The 18,337-nt window shown below is 39.2% G+C and overlaps 1 protein-coding gene across 1 annotated transcript in view; it reads right to left on the bottom strand.

Annotated features, from left to right (window-relative positions):
* Nucleotides 1-943: 943 nt before the first annotated feature.
* The window catches only part of pparg (peroxisome proliferator-activated receptor gamma), a 32,673-nt gene continuing 15,279 nt past the window's right edge, over nucleotides 944-18,337 (bottom strand). Inside the window, exons 4-9 of the mRNA XM_034219177.1 lie at nucleotides 16,098-16,236; nucleotides 6,558-6,757; nucleotides 4,129-4,255; nucleotides 3,707-3,900; nucleotides 3,355-3,598; nucleotides 944-2,287 (exon numbers count right to left, since the gene is read on the bottom strand). Coding sequence (XP_034075068.1) covers nucleotides 2,040-2,287; nucleotides 3,355-3,598; nucleotides 3,707-3,900; nucleotides 4,129-4,255; nucleotides 6,558-6,757; nucleotides 16,098-16,236 — 1,152 coding nt within the window. The 3' untranslated portion in view covers nucleotides 944-2,039. The remainder of the gene's footprint in view (nucleotides 2,288-3,354; nucleotides 3,599-3,706; nucleotides 3,901-4,128; nucleotides 4,256-6,557; nucleotides 6,758-16,097; nucleotides 16,237-18,337) is intronic.

Raw genomic sequence — 18,337 nt, 5'->3', positions numbered from 1 at the left:
CCAAGTATATACTTAAAGAAAAGAAAAGAGTCCAATATCACCTTACCCTTGACTTCAGTAACATATTCCTGTTTCAAAAATATTTTTTTGTTTCATATAATGTAATATCAGATGACACGTTTCTGATTAATCAGATAAGGATTCAGAAGAAGTTTCAGATAACATATGTATGTTTTAATGTAACTTTCTGATTGTGTGTTGTTTTTCCAACCTAATAATTATTCTACAGATATCTGATCATTAAAATAATTGATAAATGTTTACAAACACTATAATCTCAAAAAAAAGATTACACCCTTACAGTGTATCATACTGTATATTGTTTAAAGCCCATATGTGTTTCTTTAGGTTCAATAGCATCGACTAACTAAAATCTAATTCACAATCATCCTTACATTTGTAGGGGTTGATCCCGAAGGGTGGATTGTATATATTCAGTTTATATCCCTCAGGTGAAGAGAAGCATCTTCTGTGGGTTTGACAGACTTGACCAAAAGCCAGATAAAAGATGGCTCTGTGTCAGTGAACCTGCGCTGTGTGTTGAGGTGACCTGATGTGTAAATCGTCCTGAGTTTGACTCCAAACAAGTCCCGCCTTTAGCCCATTTCTCTTCAGCTCTCTCTTTAAATTCATATTAATAAAAAATAGGGCATACAAGCTGGTGCTACCAAATAAAAAAAACCCAGCACATCCGTAAAACTTTGAACTGTGGAAAATAACACCACCTCCAGCTTGCCGATCAAATGTGAATACGCAGACTTTGCTTTCTGGCACGGTTCAGCAGAGTTCAGATTTGTGTTTGGTAAGAGACACTGATGACAGCTGATGTAATGACTGTGAAACACATTTCCAGTCTGGGTGACTGGAAAGTTTTTAAGGACATCATTAAGAAATCATTTTCTCAGGGCACGCCTACTGAGACAACTTTTAGGAAGAGACAGACTTCGAATGAAAAGTTAGAAAATATTTTATTTACAACAAATTTATTTTTTCCCCGCCGCTGGTATTAATACAATTCGTTTGGCAGCACTCCCCCCCCATCCCATAAAACAACAACAACAACAACAACATCTGATTGATCAGACATAGGAGACATTTTGCATAGAAAAAATAATTTCATAGTAAAAATTATAACTCAACCACTTCTTAAGAATATATAATTAAAAAAAAGGATGTGAAGCAGACAATTTCATCCATACAACAATAACACATACGAATAGACATACAATATACATTTTTAATATATCATTTTTAAATTGCATTCAATCCACAAGAAATATGTCAAACATCAAATCTTAGAGGCACAATATGGCATATACTGTTTCTTAGCAAACAAAAAAGGTAATGTGCCTTGTTAGCTTCATACTTTCTCACAGTTTCTGCAGGTGGCTGAGACAAAAATATGTTACAGGCATTAATCTGATTTCTTTCTTTGGATAAAGCTGATTAAAAAAGATAGCACCCTCACCCTGATGCCACAAACAAAAAGGACTCTGCATTGTTTTGTGTGCGTTCAGAGGTTCCGGAGCATGTACACACTGCTGCTGCCTAGGAAGGTTGTAACGCAACATGTAGATAAGCTGCACACGAACAACACATACTCCACTGTGTGACATGTGGTGTAAGAATATTCACAGTGATTTCTGCTGAAGGCACTTGAAGCAGGCTGCTTTGCGCATTCACCATTGAAGCTTTGGGTTGCCAAAAAGAAAGTTAGTAATCGGTGCAATAGGTGGCAGTTTGGTATTTAACTTGGCAGCTTACTCGTTCACAAAATGTCCAGAATCAGCAATCGCTCAACGCACATGCTGCTGTCAAGACAATTTGTCTTTCTTTCCTCAATTTCAAATGTCCTGTTCTTCCTCATATTCTTCCTTTCTCAGTCATCCAGCCTGGCTACCTCCCTTTATTTCAACACATCGTCAGCACAAAGTGCTTCATCGTCATCATTTCACAAGTCATGATTTTAAGAATAAAATGTCTTTAATCTCTCTTTTATTTCTCTTTCTCCGCTTGGTCCTTTTTTCTCCTGTGGAGTTCTAATACAAGTCCTTCATGATCTCCTGCAGCAGAGGGTGTAAGCACATGTCCACCTCCGTCTTCTTCAGCAGCTGTATGAGGTGCACGTGGTCGGTGACGATCTGACGCAGGTCGGTCATCTTCTGCAGCAGCTTGGCGAACAGCTGCAGAGAGATGGGGTGGTTCAGCTTCAGCTGCAGCTCCAGAGAGTGGAGCACCGTCTCCTGAAGCTGCTCGATGGGCTTCACGTTCAGCAGGCCCGGGCGGTCTACATGTGTTACAGAGAGGATATATCAGGGACATACTTGTGACTGATTAAATATCTATTAAAGCCCTTAATTTAGCTGACCCGTATTACCTGCCCTAGCTGTATTATTGCTGTTTACAAAGCCTTCTTATCTTTATTGCAAGCTCTAATCTTTGTCATTTCTATAAATAATTGACCTGAATGTCCGATTGTTCTCCCTCATTAGGTTCAAGGCCAGACCTTTATCAAGAGGCCTCACGCTAACCAGTAAACCACAAAGGGTGTGAGGGAGGTCGCTTTGCTGTTACACACGCATACAAAAGTTTACATTTTATACCATTAGTTCCTAAAAAATACTTTACTTTAATATTGATAAGTTAGAATGATGAGTGTAAATAACGTTATGCCTCGTTGATCAGTATCAGTGTTTTAATGTTCTCCGCTGTGTGCTGCCACTGGTCTGTCAGTTTTATTGACATGCAACATTTTAAATGTGCAGAAGTGTGTGTGCATTTATTTGTGTTTTACAATGTAACCACAGTGAAACAATCATTAAATAACTTTTTATTCCACTGATAACATTTAATATAAAGACTGTAATGCTAATATGTAACTTATTACAACTCTCTCTCGTCCGGCAGTGGCTCAGTCAGTAGGGGCTTGGACTGTGAGCCGTAGGGTCGTCGGGTCAAGTCCCCGAACAGACTTAAATATGGAGTGTGGACTGCTACTTGGAGAGGTCTCAGTTCACCTCCTGGGCCCTGCCGTGAGCAAGGCACCGGACACCCCCCTTCCCCCCCCACTCCCATTGCTCCCCGGGCGCTGTACAATAGCTGCTCACTGCTCCTAGTACTAGACTCCTGGTACTAGGATGGGTTAAATGCAGAGGCCACATTTCAATGTGTGTGCTGTGTGCTCTGCATGTGTGACCATTAAAGAGGGGTTTCATCCCTCCCATTCTATTCTATCTGTCATGGCTGCAGCTCCATGTTAAATGACAGACTTGAGTATGGGATCAAATGAAACCTCTAAACTCCTCTCCTATGATCTATGACATCTCCAACATATCCTGTGGGAACACCACTCACCCCCGCTGAGGATGATGACAGCCAGAAACAGCGCCATTTCGCTGTCGTCCAGCTCCAGCATGTTGAACTTGACTGAGAACTCAAACTTGGGCTCCATCATTTGACTGAAAGGTTTCCTGAGACTCTTGAGGAACTCCCGCGTCATGAAGATCTGTCCGTAGGAGATCAAGGTCCCGTCTTTGTTCATCAGAGGCGCCATCATGATGATTAGGACCTCAATGACACCGTACTTCAGCAAAGTTACCTGGGAAAGGGTGAAGGGTTGATGTTCATCAGATCTTTAGAAGTGATAGTTTGTAAGAAACTTCACATGTCGACAGAATGGATTAGCAGCAGTCTTCATGTTTCTCACCTGATCATTGAGGTCCAGTTCGCTGAACCCTGGGATACTCTTTGCAAACTCCGTAATTTCTCTCACTGCTTCGGCCGAACGTGACTGACAGCTGTGGAAAAAACGCAGCTCCAAAGCGTCTTCGGGTCTCTCTTCGCGGATGCTCGTCATTCCGAGAAAGCCATACTCTGACCCCTGGTGAGCTCCTGTGATGCCTGGATTCAGATGAGATATGCACAGAAAGAAACTTAAGTCCCTTATGAGGCGTTTCAGTTGAATGTGCAAAGAGCAGCCAAAGTTTGAAGGCATTTAAACAAGGAAGGTAACATTGTTAGAGTACATTTTACTTATTGGGTTTGATATATATTTAGTGATAAGAAAGAGAATTATACCAAAACAGACTTTCTAACATCTCCACATCATGACGTTATTGTGTTTCTAACCTCCAAGTCCAGCTGCTAGGGCGGAGGTCTGCTGCTGCTGGTGGTGGTGTTCCTTTATGGGGATCTGCCTACAATTAATAAACTGTTCTCCTTCCATTAGAGACTTCATGTCATGGATGACAAAAGGCTGCAGGTAGAGAAATAAGAAGAGAGACGATTGCAGGTGAGAAAAGAGCCGGTGGAAAAGGAAAACATAGATGGAAGAGCAGCTCCTCGCAGGTTTTCTGAGGACACGTGAGCTATGTAATGCACTGTGTGTGCACTTTGATCACGGCTCATTCATCAGAACAGAAAAAGGAAACACTACACATCTCATACATCCGACGGACAAAGCAAATACATCTTTACTGCAGTCGGTGGCAGACAAAAACAACATTTCCAGGTAAATGAAGCATAACTAAGTTAAAGTCGCTCTTACTCTTTATTGAAACACTGACAAAGACATGCACCAGCCTGAATGACGAATAGTGCCGTTCAAATACTTAAATCTTCCTTTTCAAGAGGTGAAAAGTTCAAGACATAGAAAAGGGAATTACAGCAAACAAATAATGTGATGGAATCAGATATATACAGTATGTGATGCTTGTGCAGTAATCAACTATTAGCTCACATCTGAGTTTGTAGAGAAGATCAGGGCCCCGATCTGAAAACAAATCACTTATAGTACTTTTGAAAAAGAAAAAACCCATTTATTCTCTAACAGTACCGAGGTTGAATTCCTATGTATTGGTTAAAACTAACCCTTGCTCCTTTTGGCTTCCACATACTGTACTTGGTGAGCAGTTGTCTAAGTTGACTAATGGTAACTAACTTAAGCTAGATGTTGCCAGATAAAAAAAGAAATGTAGTAAGTAAGTATTTATTTAAGAAATGTAAAAACGGTTTAGTTCTAGTTGCTATATTTCTAATGGTGCAGCTGGAGTTAAATGTTGATTTAAAAAATCTATTCGTATCAAGGCCCCACACGTAAACAAATGTAAATATTGTACTAAAGAGATAATTATTGACTGTGGTTTAGTAAACAAACCAAGACTTCCTCAAACCAACAGATTATGCGGTGCCATGTGGCTGCTATCGCTGAAGTGAACAGTCAAAACAATCAGACTGCAGAGAGGCGGAGTGACCATGAACTCATCTGACTTCACTGGGAGAGGAAACAACAGGAATAAAAAGAGGAAAGATAAAAAACTCATTTTGAGGGCAATATATATGCATTTGACATTTTGGTATCATTTGCAGTCACACTATTCAAATCCAAACTTTATTTAGATGAAATGGTAATGTGTTTGTAAGTGTTTGATTCACTGCTAAGTTGCACCAATCAAAAGCTGCTGGCCATTTGACTCACTGCATTTACTTAATAGTTTTCAGCTTAGACTCAGATTTTAACTACACCTCACTGCACTGATGAACAGTACTTAATGACATTTATATTCAAATACTTTCAAAGGAAGACCTTATTTAAAACCTACGTTTAATAACGGTATCATGACAGTATTTCTGAGATGAACCACAAGACTAAAGTCATCATCAGAAACAAACTGTTGATCATTAATAAATATACACCACAGTTTTCTGTCTGCCACTTGCATTTAAGTTGATGTGGATTTGCTGATTAGGTCTCCTTAGAATACTGAGATCTCATATTGCAAAACCTTACGAGCTAATACAGATGATATCTCACATTTTCATTCTTTTGTCCAACATGTTTTCCTACAGTCCACAAATTAGTTTGACATGTTGAGTAGCCATGTTGAAGTCATTACTGTATCCTGTTGCATAGCTTGACCGCTGTAATCTGATGTGTTTGATAACAGCCAAGGCATGTAAAAGCAGTCAATCCACTGTTCCTGTTTGAGCAGCATTAACAGCCTGAAAAGACCTAATGTGATATAACGTTGAACTATTTGAAGTAAAAAGCTACTTCTTCACGTCAAACATGTATTATTTTTTCCCATCGATCTGCTTATTCATGTAAAACTTAAAGCTGCACATGGGAGAGAATTGTGGTCATTTTGTGATATAATTAATGTGTAAGTGAAGATACATTTTTCATAGTTATAGTATCAAATTCCGTCTGTCTTTTTGTCATCATGGACAGTATAAATGTACAAATGTGTTTCTTATGATATTTCCCAGACTGATATGAAACATATTTTCTGACCTTTTTTTGTTGCCATTTCTGCTTTTATCTGACCTGACAGATCTAGAAACTGGGGAGAGAGTGAGAATGACGTGCAACAAAGGACCCGAGGCTGGAATAGAAACCGCTGCGGTTAAATGGCATGTGCTGTAACCACTCGGCTACCAAAGCGCTCCTCCAGTAGAAGATTCAATAAAAGGTATTTGGCTTATGCAAGCGATATGGAGCACTCCCCCACCTTTAAAAAAAAGAAGAAACTGAATAGATTTAAGGCAGTGGTGCTTACCGCATTGTCTCCGGTCTTCCCAGAGAGGATGGCCCTGGCCTTGGCCTTGGTGAGGGGGAAGTTTTTCAGATAGGACTCGTACAGATGCCGGGCCAGAGCCCTCAGATCAGCTGCCTCCGGGTGCATGTGCACCATGTCAGAGGAGAACTCAGCTAGAAGTTTCTCCTTCTCCGCCTGAGGCATCCGGCCAAAGCGAATGGCTGCGGAAGAAAACCGACAGACGGAAACACACATTAGCGCACAGATGGACACACGTAGACACAGGATATAAGAGTACACACAGAAACACACTGTAAACAAGAATAATAATACAGATGAACACACATTTGTACATAACAAACTAAATGTTACATGTAGCCACCTTTTGACATTTCTCAACACTTTTCTTAATATTTTAAGATAACCAACAAACTCTTAGTGTTTTTCTTCCTGCTGTCAAGTTATCCAAAACCAGAAAATTATCCAAAACAACATGAAAAACGAACAGTCTATATTTAACATTCAACTCAAAAACATGTTACTGTATGCCATGCTCACAAAATCCACTCACAAAGTTTAGCATTCCAAAGCCATTTAGCGTGATATCTAAAATGCAGGCAAAGCTCCTGCAACACTGGCTGTTAAGCTGCTAATGTGGCATTGGAGTGAATGTATACACTAAAGTATAGATATACATGGTTGCCGCCATGGTTGTTTAATTTCTTTATCACATCTCGTATGTTTGGACAGTGATCAATGAACCAGATCGACCAGCTAATATCCACAAAATGACCTGCTATCTACAGCAAACAAACAACTTGTTATACAATAAATGGCATTAATATATGGAGAGACTGATTTCAGATGGGTGAAATGTCTATACGTTTGTAGGGAATCACAGGGAAATCAAAGCTTTCTGAATTTAATTGACATGCAACTACTGCTCAGACAACTTCTCTAGTTGCAGCTCATTCATTGGCAACTATTCCTCCTATGATTTTATGAGGCGTGTCGGATCAAGCACTTATTATATGTACTTCTCTTTAATAATAGGCGTGTGTATTATTTATTGGTTATGATGTTTACACAGCTCATAAAAAACCTGAAAAACGATCTTACATATTTACACAAGTCTCTCTTTCCTCCCTTTCTCCAGCTGTTGCAGGAGGTTTTATTACATTGAGCATTTACAAATAACTTACAACAGAGCCAGGTCCATTTCAAAGTGGATAGGTTGTTAGAAAAACGCGGATCTTGGGTCCTTAGCTTGAAAAAAGAAGAAGAAGAAGAGGAGGCGGAGCTAATGCCTGATCAGAATTCTACAGAAGATAAAGTTAAATTCGGTTGTGATAAAACGCCATCCTGTTTAAACCACGTCAAGAATTATTTCTGAAATAGTATGGAGCTCAAATGCTTTTTCTCTTGCGGGTTTATCTCAACAAAACAGTTGTGTGATTACTCAAAAAACAATGATTTATTTGAAGATTTTCAGTCTGGCTTTAGAACACATCATAGCACAGAGACAGCTCTGGTTAAAGTCACAAATTACATTCTAATAGCCTCAGACAAGGGACTTGTCTCTATTCTTGTTTTGCTCGATCTCAGTGCTGCATTTGATAATATCGACCATGATATCCTATTGCAAAGACTAGAGCACTTAGTTGGCATACAGGGAACTGCTTTAGACTGGTTTAGGTCCTATCTATCTGAACACTCTCAGTTTGTGCATGTCAATGATGAATCTTCCACGCAAACCAAAGTTAGCCATGGAGTGCCACAGGGCTCAGTGCTCGGACCTATTTTGTTCACATTATATATGCTTCCGTTAGGCAATATTATAAGGAATCATTCTGTACATTTTCATTGTTATGCGGATGATACTCAACTATATTTATCAATCAAGACTGATGAAATTAATCATCTAAATAAAATTCAAGACTGCCTCAAGGACTTAAAAACGTGGATGACCTTAAACTTTTTGATGTTAAACACGACCAAAACTGAAGTTATTGTACTTGGCCCGAAGAATCTACGAAACAAATTATCTAAAGATATACTGACTATGGATGGCATTAATTTGGCCTCCAGTGAGACTGTAAGGAATCTTGGTGTTATATTTGATCAGGATGTATCCTTTAACGCCCACATAAAATCAATTTCAAGGACCGCCTACTTCCATCTACGTAACATTGCAAAAATCAGGCATATCTTGCCTCAAAACGATGCAGAGAAACTAGTCCATGCATTTGTTACTTCAAGGCTGGATTATTGTAACTCTTTATTATCAGGGTGTACCAAGAAGTCAGTCAAGTCGCTTCAGCTGATTCAAAATGCTGCAGCATGTGTACTAACCAGAGTTAGGAAAAGGGACCACATTACTCCTGTTCTGGCTGCCTTACACTGGCTCCCTATAGAACACAGGATATAATTTAAAATTCTTCTTCTCGCCTACAAAGCCCTTAATGGGCAGGTGCCATCTTACCTTAAATAACTCATTATACCCTACTGTCCTACTAGGGCATTGCGTTCCAAGAATGCAGGGTTGTTGGTTGTTCCTAGAGCCTCTAAAAGTACAATGGGAGCCAGAGCCTTTTCTTATCAAGCTCCACATTTGTGGAATCAGCTTCCAGTTTGTGTTCGGGTGGCAGACACCCTATCCGTTTTTTAAAAGTGCGCTTAAGACCTTCCTTTTTGATAAAGCTTATAGTTAGGGCTGATTAGATTCAGCCCCTAGTTTTGCTGATATAGGCTTAGTTTGTCGGGGGACATCTTACTTCTTCCTTCTCTCTGTCTATACCTGTGTACTCTCATGTTCCGATTAACCCAGCTTCCCCAAATTTCTTTCTTTTTGGTGTCTATATACGCCGGGATCCGGAGTCATGGATGATCCTGTTGCTGCGGTCCTGTGTGCTGGATCGCGAGCCCTGGATCTTGAGTCGTGGCTGTGATCCTGGATCATAAGTCCTGGATGGATATCCTCGTGGATTCATCTTCTTATTATACACACATGCATTTCCAAACATTTGGACTACCTATGTTGCAAATGTATTATCTTTTCAATTTACACACGGCATCTATTGCACGTCTGTCTGTCCTGGGAGAGGGATCCCTCCTCTGTTGCTCTCCCTGAGGTTTTTCCCATATTTCCCTTTAAACTGTGGGTTTTCTCCGGAGGTTTTTCCTTGTACGATGTGAGGGTCAAAGGACAGAGGGTGTCGTATTGTCCTACTGATATTCTGTACAAACTGTGAAGTCCACTGAGACAAATGTAACATTTGTGATATTGGGCTATATAAATAAACATTGATTGATTGATTGATGATCACAAGGTGAGTTCCTTTTTTTATTTCCTGCTTTTTAAACACATGTGCTCTACAGTACAGGTTAGCTCTGAGTGTTAGCGAGGCTTGCTAATGTAAACAAAGATATCCAAAACACGTCAGGCATTGTTTCTGATAGCAACTTTCTGTGGGTCAGATCGGCAGCAAATCTGTATCCGCTCGTTGTACACCCGTTTTTAAAAGATTTGGGTACGGAGGAAAAGAGAGAGGGTTTTATTTTCTGACGCTGCGTGAGTTCCCCGACACATATTTATGTATAAAATACATCACTAAGTGCATTTTGCATGATAGGTCCCCTTTAAGTTTAAAATTGTTTATTCAAGTTGCTAAATACTTGACATACAGTAGGTATATAATCTAGATCTTAAATAAGATGTAGGGAAAACATTTTATTATATTACCAACGGACATTTGATACTAAGTTGTGAAATGGAATGAAACTCTTTTTTTTACTGTTAGAGGAAGTCATTAATTATCTTCCATTGAAGCCCGGGCCCAGCTTCTAATGCTATGTGATTGTGTAATGCTGACTGTGTGATGAATGCACACCTTAAGCAAATGAATACAAACTAAAGTTGCCCTAGCACAAACTGGCAACCAGCCCACAGCGGTGACACAGCAGCTTGGAGAAATCAGTTGTGGTCCATGTACTCTGAGATGACAATCATTGATAAATTAAAAACCCACACAGAGCAAACTTTCAAAGAACCGGCTGTGCCTTATGACATAACAGTAGCGTGGTCAGGGTTCTTACACCTTTTCCAAAGTAAAATTCAAGCACTTTTCAAGCATTTTCAAGGTGCATTTTCCAGCTTTTCAAGCATCTTACAGCTGTTGTAAATTACATATTTATATACACATACTCAAATGATTATTTCCCTACCTCACATTAAATCAGATGTTCTTTATGCGATAAACAACCAAATGTGTGTTTCGTGATAGCCTTCTACACGAGGATGAAAAATTAAAGAAAAGAAAATTAAGTTTAATATTTCAAAATGAGTGACCCATCTGTATGTCCCATATAACCTGTCTGAGCCAATATAAAACAATCAGCCAAATAACTTTTCAATACATTATTGATTACTATTTTTGAGGTACTTTTAGGTTGGCAGTAAACACAAGTCAGAGGTACATGGTGTACTTCTACTCCTCTACAGTTCAGAGGTACATGGTGTACTTCTACTCCACTACAGTTCAGAGGTACATGGTGTACTTCTACTCCACTACAGTTCAGAGGTACATGGTGTACTTCTACTCCACTACATGTATTTAATACCTTTAGTTACTTTACAGATCAGGATGAATGATGTGAAATCTAATTGTTAAATCTTTAGTTCCACCTGGAGTAAATCCACAAGCTCCCTGCAGTATACAAAGTCATTCAAACTAGCTGCACCTTTACCAGTTTTGAGAACACTTTCATGATCAATCATTATAAAACATATCATATATATTATTCTGAAATGGACAAATCTGCACAGTGACTACTTTTACTGTCGGTACTTTAACTAGATTTGGATGATAATACTTTTCTACTTTCACTTGAGGAACATTTTGAATGCAGGACTTTTACTGTGACAGAGTATTCCTACACTCTGGTACTTCTACGTTTACTCAAGAACAAGATCGAGTACTTTTTCTACCTCTGGTAGCGTATTAGTCTGAATTGTAGCCACAAAATCACACAGAGCTGCATAAAAATAGACTCACAATGGTAACAAGTGGAAAATAATATTTACAAATGTGTACAATGATTTGTAGGTAATGCTGACTACTCAAGACACCTGACTTCATCAAAGGAAGACTGTGTTCATTCTACAATTACATGGGATTAAAGCAAAATGTAGTTTTACTTGTATAATACTTCAATTTTAATTTTTAAATCTGTTTTCAAATAAACAAAGTCTTGGCTTTCAGAATATTAAACTTGTTTCGGCAAATTCAGATGATAAATACAACTTTGAAGCTTGTGACGGCATATTAATTACCAGCAGAGAACGGACTAATGTAACATCACAGCAAGCATAACAACAGCCGGTGTTTCTTGTGAGTGTTTCCCCGGTACACAAACGCAAAAATACACAAACACACTCGCGAGCTTCCCCCAGACCAGTAATACAAACGAAAATGTGTCTTCGGGTCAATGTGACTGATTTCGAGAGAGCAAGTCACATTTGGTTTAGGCACGAAACATACTACCAGTAGAAATACATTGCTTTCAAAATCGCTCTGTGTCGAATCAAGAGATTATATTTCGTGACTATAACACGAAATGCCGTGAGTGCTTCATCCTCTGAACACCACACGATGGCGACTGTAACGCACATAACATAGGTACGCTCCTCTGAAATGATTGTCCCCTGCAATTATTATTATCCCTCAATCGAGTTCGCTATTCAGCTCGCTAACGTTAGCTTAAACAAACATAACATGCAACGTTAGCCTAATCTAAAATGCTCTACTCCGGCGTACCTTTCATGTGGCTCGTCAGCGCAGACTCTCGCATCGTTATTTTTGCAAATTTTGCAGGAGGCTACTCGTGGGCTTGACCCTCGTTTTAGCCATGGCTTGTATTTGTCTTCTGCTAGCCAACGCTCGTTGAAACTGCAACCTCCTGGCACACAGTCATCTATCCCTCTCATCAGAATGCCCAGGTCACACGTAACACAAACACTTGCAGGTCGCGCGCATAGCGCGGGAAGGCCGCAGCGGAGCTGTTTTATGTAGAAGCGAAGCAATTCTTTTCTTTTAATCTAAAAAGCGAACTATTCAGTCAGACAGCAATTTATTGTAAAAGTAAAGCATTTACATTTTCAAGCACTTTATCTCAATTTCAAGCACCATTCCCAAAATTCAAGCACTTTCCCAACCTTGAAAACACCACGTCAAATTTCAAGCATTTTCAAGGATTTCAAGCACCCGAACCCTGCGTGGTATAAGAGAAGGAGGGTCAGGAGGAGAGATAAAGCGGCAGGAAGAAACTAACTAATGTAGTTTCTAGTATGAACCCATTATCCTATTATAGCAGTTCAACCCATTCATGTAGAAAAATACATTTCCATCTAGAATATAGAATAGGATAAAATATGGGGAAAGAAATATGCTCACTTTAGATGCAAAGCAAGTGTCTTTGTTAAGAATGCATAATCTGTATTCAACCAACAAACTGTATATTTAAACTAGAAATAACGTGCTAAACTGGGCTGCCGATGTGTGGATTAACATCCATTGTGGAGCTGTATATGCAGATTATAACGCCCACACATCCTGACAGTGTGTAAACCTTTGAAATGTGGACCAGGCCCTCCCATTTGACATTCCTGCCCTCCCCCAATAAACACGTTTTTTATTATTTATAACAAATTAAAAAATATATATAATTTAAAAAAAAATTATAAATAAACTGAACTTTAATGCTACGATGTATGTGATGTCAGATAGTAATATAAGAGTAATAAATGAAATACAAGTATGAAATACTATATGACAGTAAAACAAGAATACAGTTTAAAAGGGGAGTGATTTGTAAAATATCCATAAAGAAATAGAAAATCTATTTACAGTTCTGTTTCATATGGGTGTTGAGAGATGTATCCATAGATCTCTTAATTTTGCTCTCAAAGTGCACCAGATTGATGCTTTTAACTTCAATATTAAAAGCTTGCCCCCGGACCCCCCTAGAGGAGGATAGGTCCACCCCCCTGAAAATAGCACTTTACCCCTGCTTACCTATATGCCGTGAGTTGATTATCGAGCCTTCATTGTAACAGTCACAGGTGTACTGTGCATGTGTATGTGCATGTGGGGAGTGTTGCAGCCAGTAGAACATTCCACTGTAGCGCCGGTACATTAATGGGAAACCCTACATGTTTGAGCACCCTCTATGAAACGTCAAGCTACCCCACAGCACCCCCAAAAGAAAATCTCTGGCGTCGACACTGGCCGGGGCACATGACGGCAGAGGTGGGAGTAAGTCCTACATGTGCAAGTCATGAGCAAGTCGCAAGTCTTGACCTACAAGTATCAAGCAAGTCCCAAGTCACTGTGGTGAGAGTCAAGCAAGTCAAGTCAAGTCATTGCTCAGGTCAAGCAAGTCAAGTCAAGTCATACGAAATTCTGATGAATAAGCCCAGTTTCCACCCTGCATATCGCTGTTCTCTTCTTATTACCGTCATCGACAAAATAATCCTTGAATCCAAACTTCACTATTTGTGGAGTAAAGCTAGCTGCTGCCATGTTAACTGACACTCCTGCCTTCTAGTGGGTTGCCAGGTTTGCGCGCACTGCGCTATAATCATGTTTTTAGAAAAAACGAAACGTAATATCTCTCTACAAAAACAAATGCAAATATTTAATTGTAAACAGTCAAGTCCTTTCAAGTCATCTATCTCAAGCTTAAGTCAAGTCTCAAGTCATGAATACCAAGTCAAAGTCAAGTCAAGTCTTTTATCAATGTTAGTCAAGCAAGTCTCAAGTCAAAAGATATGCGACTCGAGTCTGACTCGAGTCAAGTCATGTGACTCGAGTCCCCACCTCTGCATGACGGTTTTGTGTGCCCTCTCATGAAAATCATATGCCCTCTCTGTAGATTTGTTCTGGCGCCAGGTCTGTGTGGACCAGTCACCTATCCTTAAGGTCAGCTTGAAAGACAAACACACTAACATGTTTGTCCGAGGAAGCAAACAATGCAGTATTACCACCACCATGAGATGAGATAATACCTCCCTACAAGCAAAAGCAATTCATGGCTAACATTAGGGATCAAACTACCAACAATTCCTTATAAAAAGCTCTAACTGGAAAGCCCTTTCTCAAAACTAACGCACTCCATGAAAACAATCTCAGGCAGGCTGCAAGAGTCAAGCAGCAGTAAGGAAATAGGAGGGTCCCCACCAAAAGGGTTCTACCAACCTTTTACTTACAGACTTTAAGATTTAAATTGAGCCCCACTATGCTCAGAATTTTCATAGGTCATAAAGTTCATATATCAAAAGAGGGAACGTTTCAAGTTGTCCCTCCCTCTGGTCAATCAAGTGCAACCTGTGCACGCCCACACAGTCGCAGGTCTGTGCTGAAACTCACCTGCAGAGGCCCAGTCCTTCATATCAAAACATGCTACAGTCGTGCCAGTCAATGCACTTCAGTGGCCATCAAATGCTAACAAAACAAAACTACAAGTGCACTGTCACAATGATGGCAAATAAATGAGTTGTATGTACAGTATGTGATTTCTCTTGAACTGACAGGGTGATGTTGTCTGAAAACTTCAGCTTGTCAGGCAGTGCAGAGGGCAAAGTTCAAATAAGTTCAAACAAATGAACTGTGTTACCATACTGTTGTGCAGTTACTAGGACTGAGGCTGTATTCTGTGCATCTCTACCCTGATCTGGAGTTTATAGATGGAAACATGTCGGTGTACAATGGCTCACTTTGAGATGTGGATGTGCTCATTTCATTTGATTGGACACATTTACAAATGATGTTATCAGTTTGTGTGGAAACCTGTTTTGTAATCATTTAAAAATTATCATAGCAATTGTTTGTGAATGGCAAGCTGTACTGTAGCTCTTTTTTAAGCTTATAAAGTATTTAAGGAAAATGTTTGAATTGAAATCTTATGGTATTTTAAGGAGAAATATTTGTTGGGGAACAAATACAAAAAGGCATTTTATCCTGGCAAATTCTGGCAAATTCACCACACTATTTAATACTGTGACATTAACTACAGTAGAACAGTTAGCCTTTACCGTATTTCATTTTCAATAATGCCTTTGGGCTGGCAGGTACATGGCAAGAGTGCTGGGAACTGAATCATACGATACGGGTCGAAAGCCACAGCGGAAGCAACAAGCAATATATACAGCAGCCTGCTGATGCTGCATATATTACCAACACACCTCAAAGACCAAAATGGGCAGCAGTGTGGTGAAGGTGTATCTCTCGCTTTTAGAGGGCATCAAAGGAGTTGGTCTGCAAGAAGATGTTTCCTGAGCCACAATTTCAAAGAAGATCTTGCTTTTTGAGCTACGTCTGCTTATTTATAGTGAGCGTAAATGAGGGTGCAAGAAAATAAAAACACCTGAATGTACAGAACCTGAACTTTAGATCTCTTCTCGTAGTTAAGCTTTGTTTGTTTATCTCCATACGGATCAAGCACATCGTACATACTGTGATTGAACACTGAGGTGTAAGGTGTGTGACAGTATGAACATCTTACCGTTGTGTGACATGCCGACATTGAGGCACTTCTGGAAGCGACAGTATTGGCATTTGTTGCGGGACTTCTTGTGAATGCGACAGTGAAGATCACAATGATCGTACACCAACTTTAACCTGATAGTACGTCTGAAGAAACCCTAGAGGTAAGAGAAGAGAGAAAATTAGTTCAGATAGCTTCACTAAAAATATCACACTTTGTTAAGCATTTGCTCTTTGTTAATTTTAATGCTTTTAATAAAACTGAGTCGGAGAAAAATGATACAAAAATAGGATTAATAGACTATTTTTGATGGCAAATAAGACATGGATAGAGAGGTAAAGAACAATGTTTTTCCTAGCATTGCGTGTGCCTTAATTATACACAAGAATAAAGCATCACCTGATTTAAGTTTGTGGTTTGTGTAGGCGCTCCCCAGAGCATCTATTGGCGGATAGATGCAGATTAGATACCTGGCTGTTTCTAATCTGCGAGGAAGTCAATCACTCTGCCCACGAGTGTGTTTTAAAGCAGATTGTGTTTCAGGGTGGATTTGTGTGTTTTCAACCTTAGGACCAAAGGAGCCATAAGACTCGAGCTTATCTCAGCTAGTAACTATGTAGCAATGGTCAACCTGCCAACACACTCCTACACACAGGTTTATTGACGGCTGTGGTGTTTGTCTACACTGACTAAGAGAGTAAATGGAGGGATGAATAGAAAAACTTGAGGGCTTTACAAGCAGAATTGAATTGTATGCTTCTTTGATTCAAATACGTGAAAGCTGGGGTGTTTGGCATCTGCTTTCCTATGATCCACAGATGTCCCTCTTTTATTTGTAGGTTATTTAAAGAAGGAAGTCAAAGGGGGTCAAGGCTCCACCTCAATAAAGAATGTTTGCTGTTGTGAAACAATTAAGTGTTTGCCTGCTTGGCTGACCCCCTCTTCTGGTGAGTCTCCCCTGGGACTCGAGCAGAACAATGGCCGCTGTACCTTACCTTCTCCCAGCCTCTGAGGTACAGTGTGACTTGTGTCTTGTATTAAATCTAACAGTCCTGACAGTGTCATATAGGTGTTGGTTCATGCCTATGGTCACAGTCAGGGCTTAGTGGTTGTTTATAGTAGTATTTTATAATAAGCCTAGATACATTCTGTATTTCACTTATTTTCAACAAACCAATGAACCAAACAAAACCAACAATGAGTTATCCTGTTTCTCAACTTCTCCACTTCCTGCCATGTCAAATGTAGTGTTAATAATGTATTTATATTGTATTTGTTAGATAGTTTAATAAGCAAACACCCCAAAACAATGTGTGTGTATATAAGTTTTAAAAACCTATTTATTCCTCATTACGCATATACATTTACAACATAAGGCCAAGGCTCTGCAAGGTACATATTCATTCACACAGGAAAAAGTTCAAATATATTGAAGCTGGCCAAGGGAAGATTGTAGTAAGTGCCCACATCTCTGAGGTCATACATAAACACAAATAAATACCCCCACCATTTTTTCTTTCTTTAATTGATCTGAAAAATTGGCATGTTATCTCACATATCAGTGTTAACATCTCGCATAACGATCTCATAAACTGAAACCAATTTTTCTTATTTTATGTCATAGACTCTTGTTTTTTGTCACCAGCATGATTTTATTTGTATATAATAAAAACATAATTGTTGGAGGGAGTCTTATTGCTTGTTGTTTATGCATATGTTATATAGAGTCAAAATAAACCTCAGTGCCAGTGTTCTTGGTAATAAAGAACATGTCACTGGTTCACTGGTGTGTTTCTAACAATCTTTGGAGGGATTAGATATATCAGGCTTTGGCTGCACAGACAGTACTTTTAAGTATCACTATGGTTGTTTTGGGTCTTTTCATGGCATTTCTGACAAAAATAACAAAAGACAATATCATTGAGTAACGTAGTTCATGTTCTGCATTGAGTTACTTCAGAAAGTGGTGCCTGTCAAGGTTTTGTAGAGGTTTCATTGTGAACCTTTTTATTAATATTATGTTAATAATTAATGCTAAATCGAAATTTGTATTAAGTCATCTAATTGGACCAAATATACATTTTTCTTTTAAAACTCTTAGGTTTAGAGGTGAATTTTCTAAAAAGTTTGAAGGGTGAAATAAACACAGTGTGTATAGTAGCTTTAATACCAACTTATCTGAACAAATTCAGTCTTCTTGAAAACTCAAAAACTTCTTGAAACTACAGTAAACAAAAGAAAAGCATACCAAGTAATTT

The sequence above is a fragment of the Gymnodraco acuticeps genome, unplaced genomic scaffold (assembly GCF_902827175.1).
Source record: "Gymnodraco acuticeps unplaced genomic scaffold, fGymAcu1.1, whole genome shotgun sequence".
Classification (NCBI taxonomy): Eukaryota; Metazoa; Chordata; class Actinopteri; order Perciformes; family Bathydraconidae; genus Gymnodraco; species Gymnodraco acuticeps.
The sequence above is the reverse complement of the archived record's forward strand: the minus strand, read 5'-3'. Positions and strand labels throughout refer to the sequence as shown.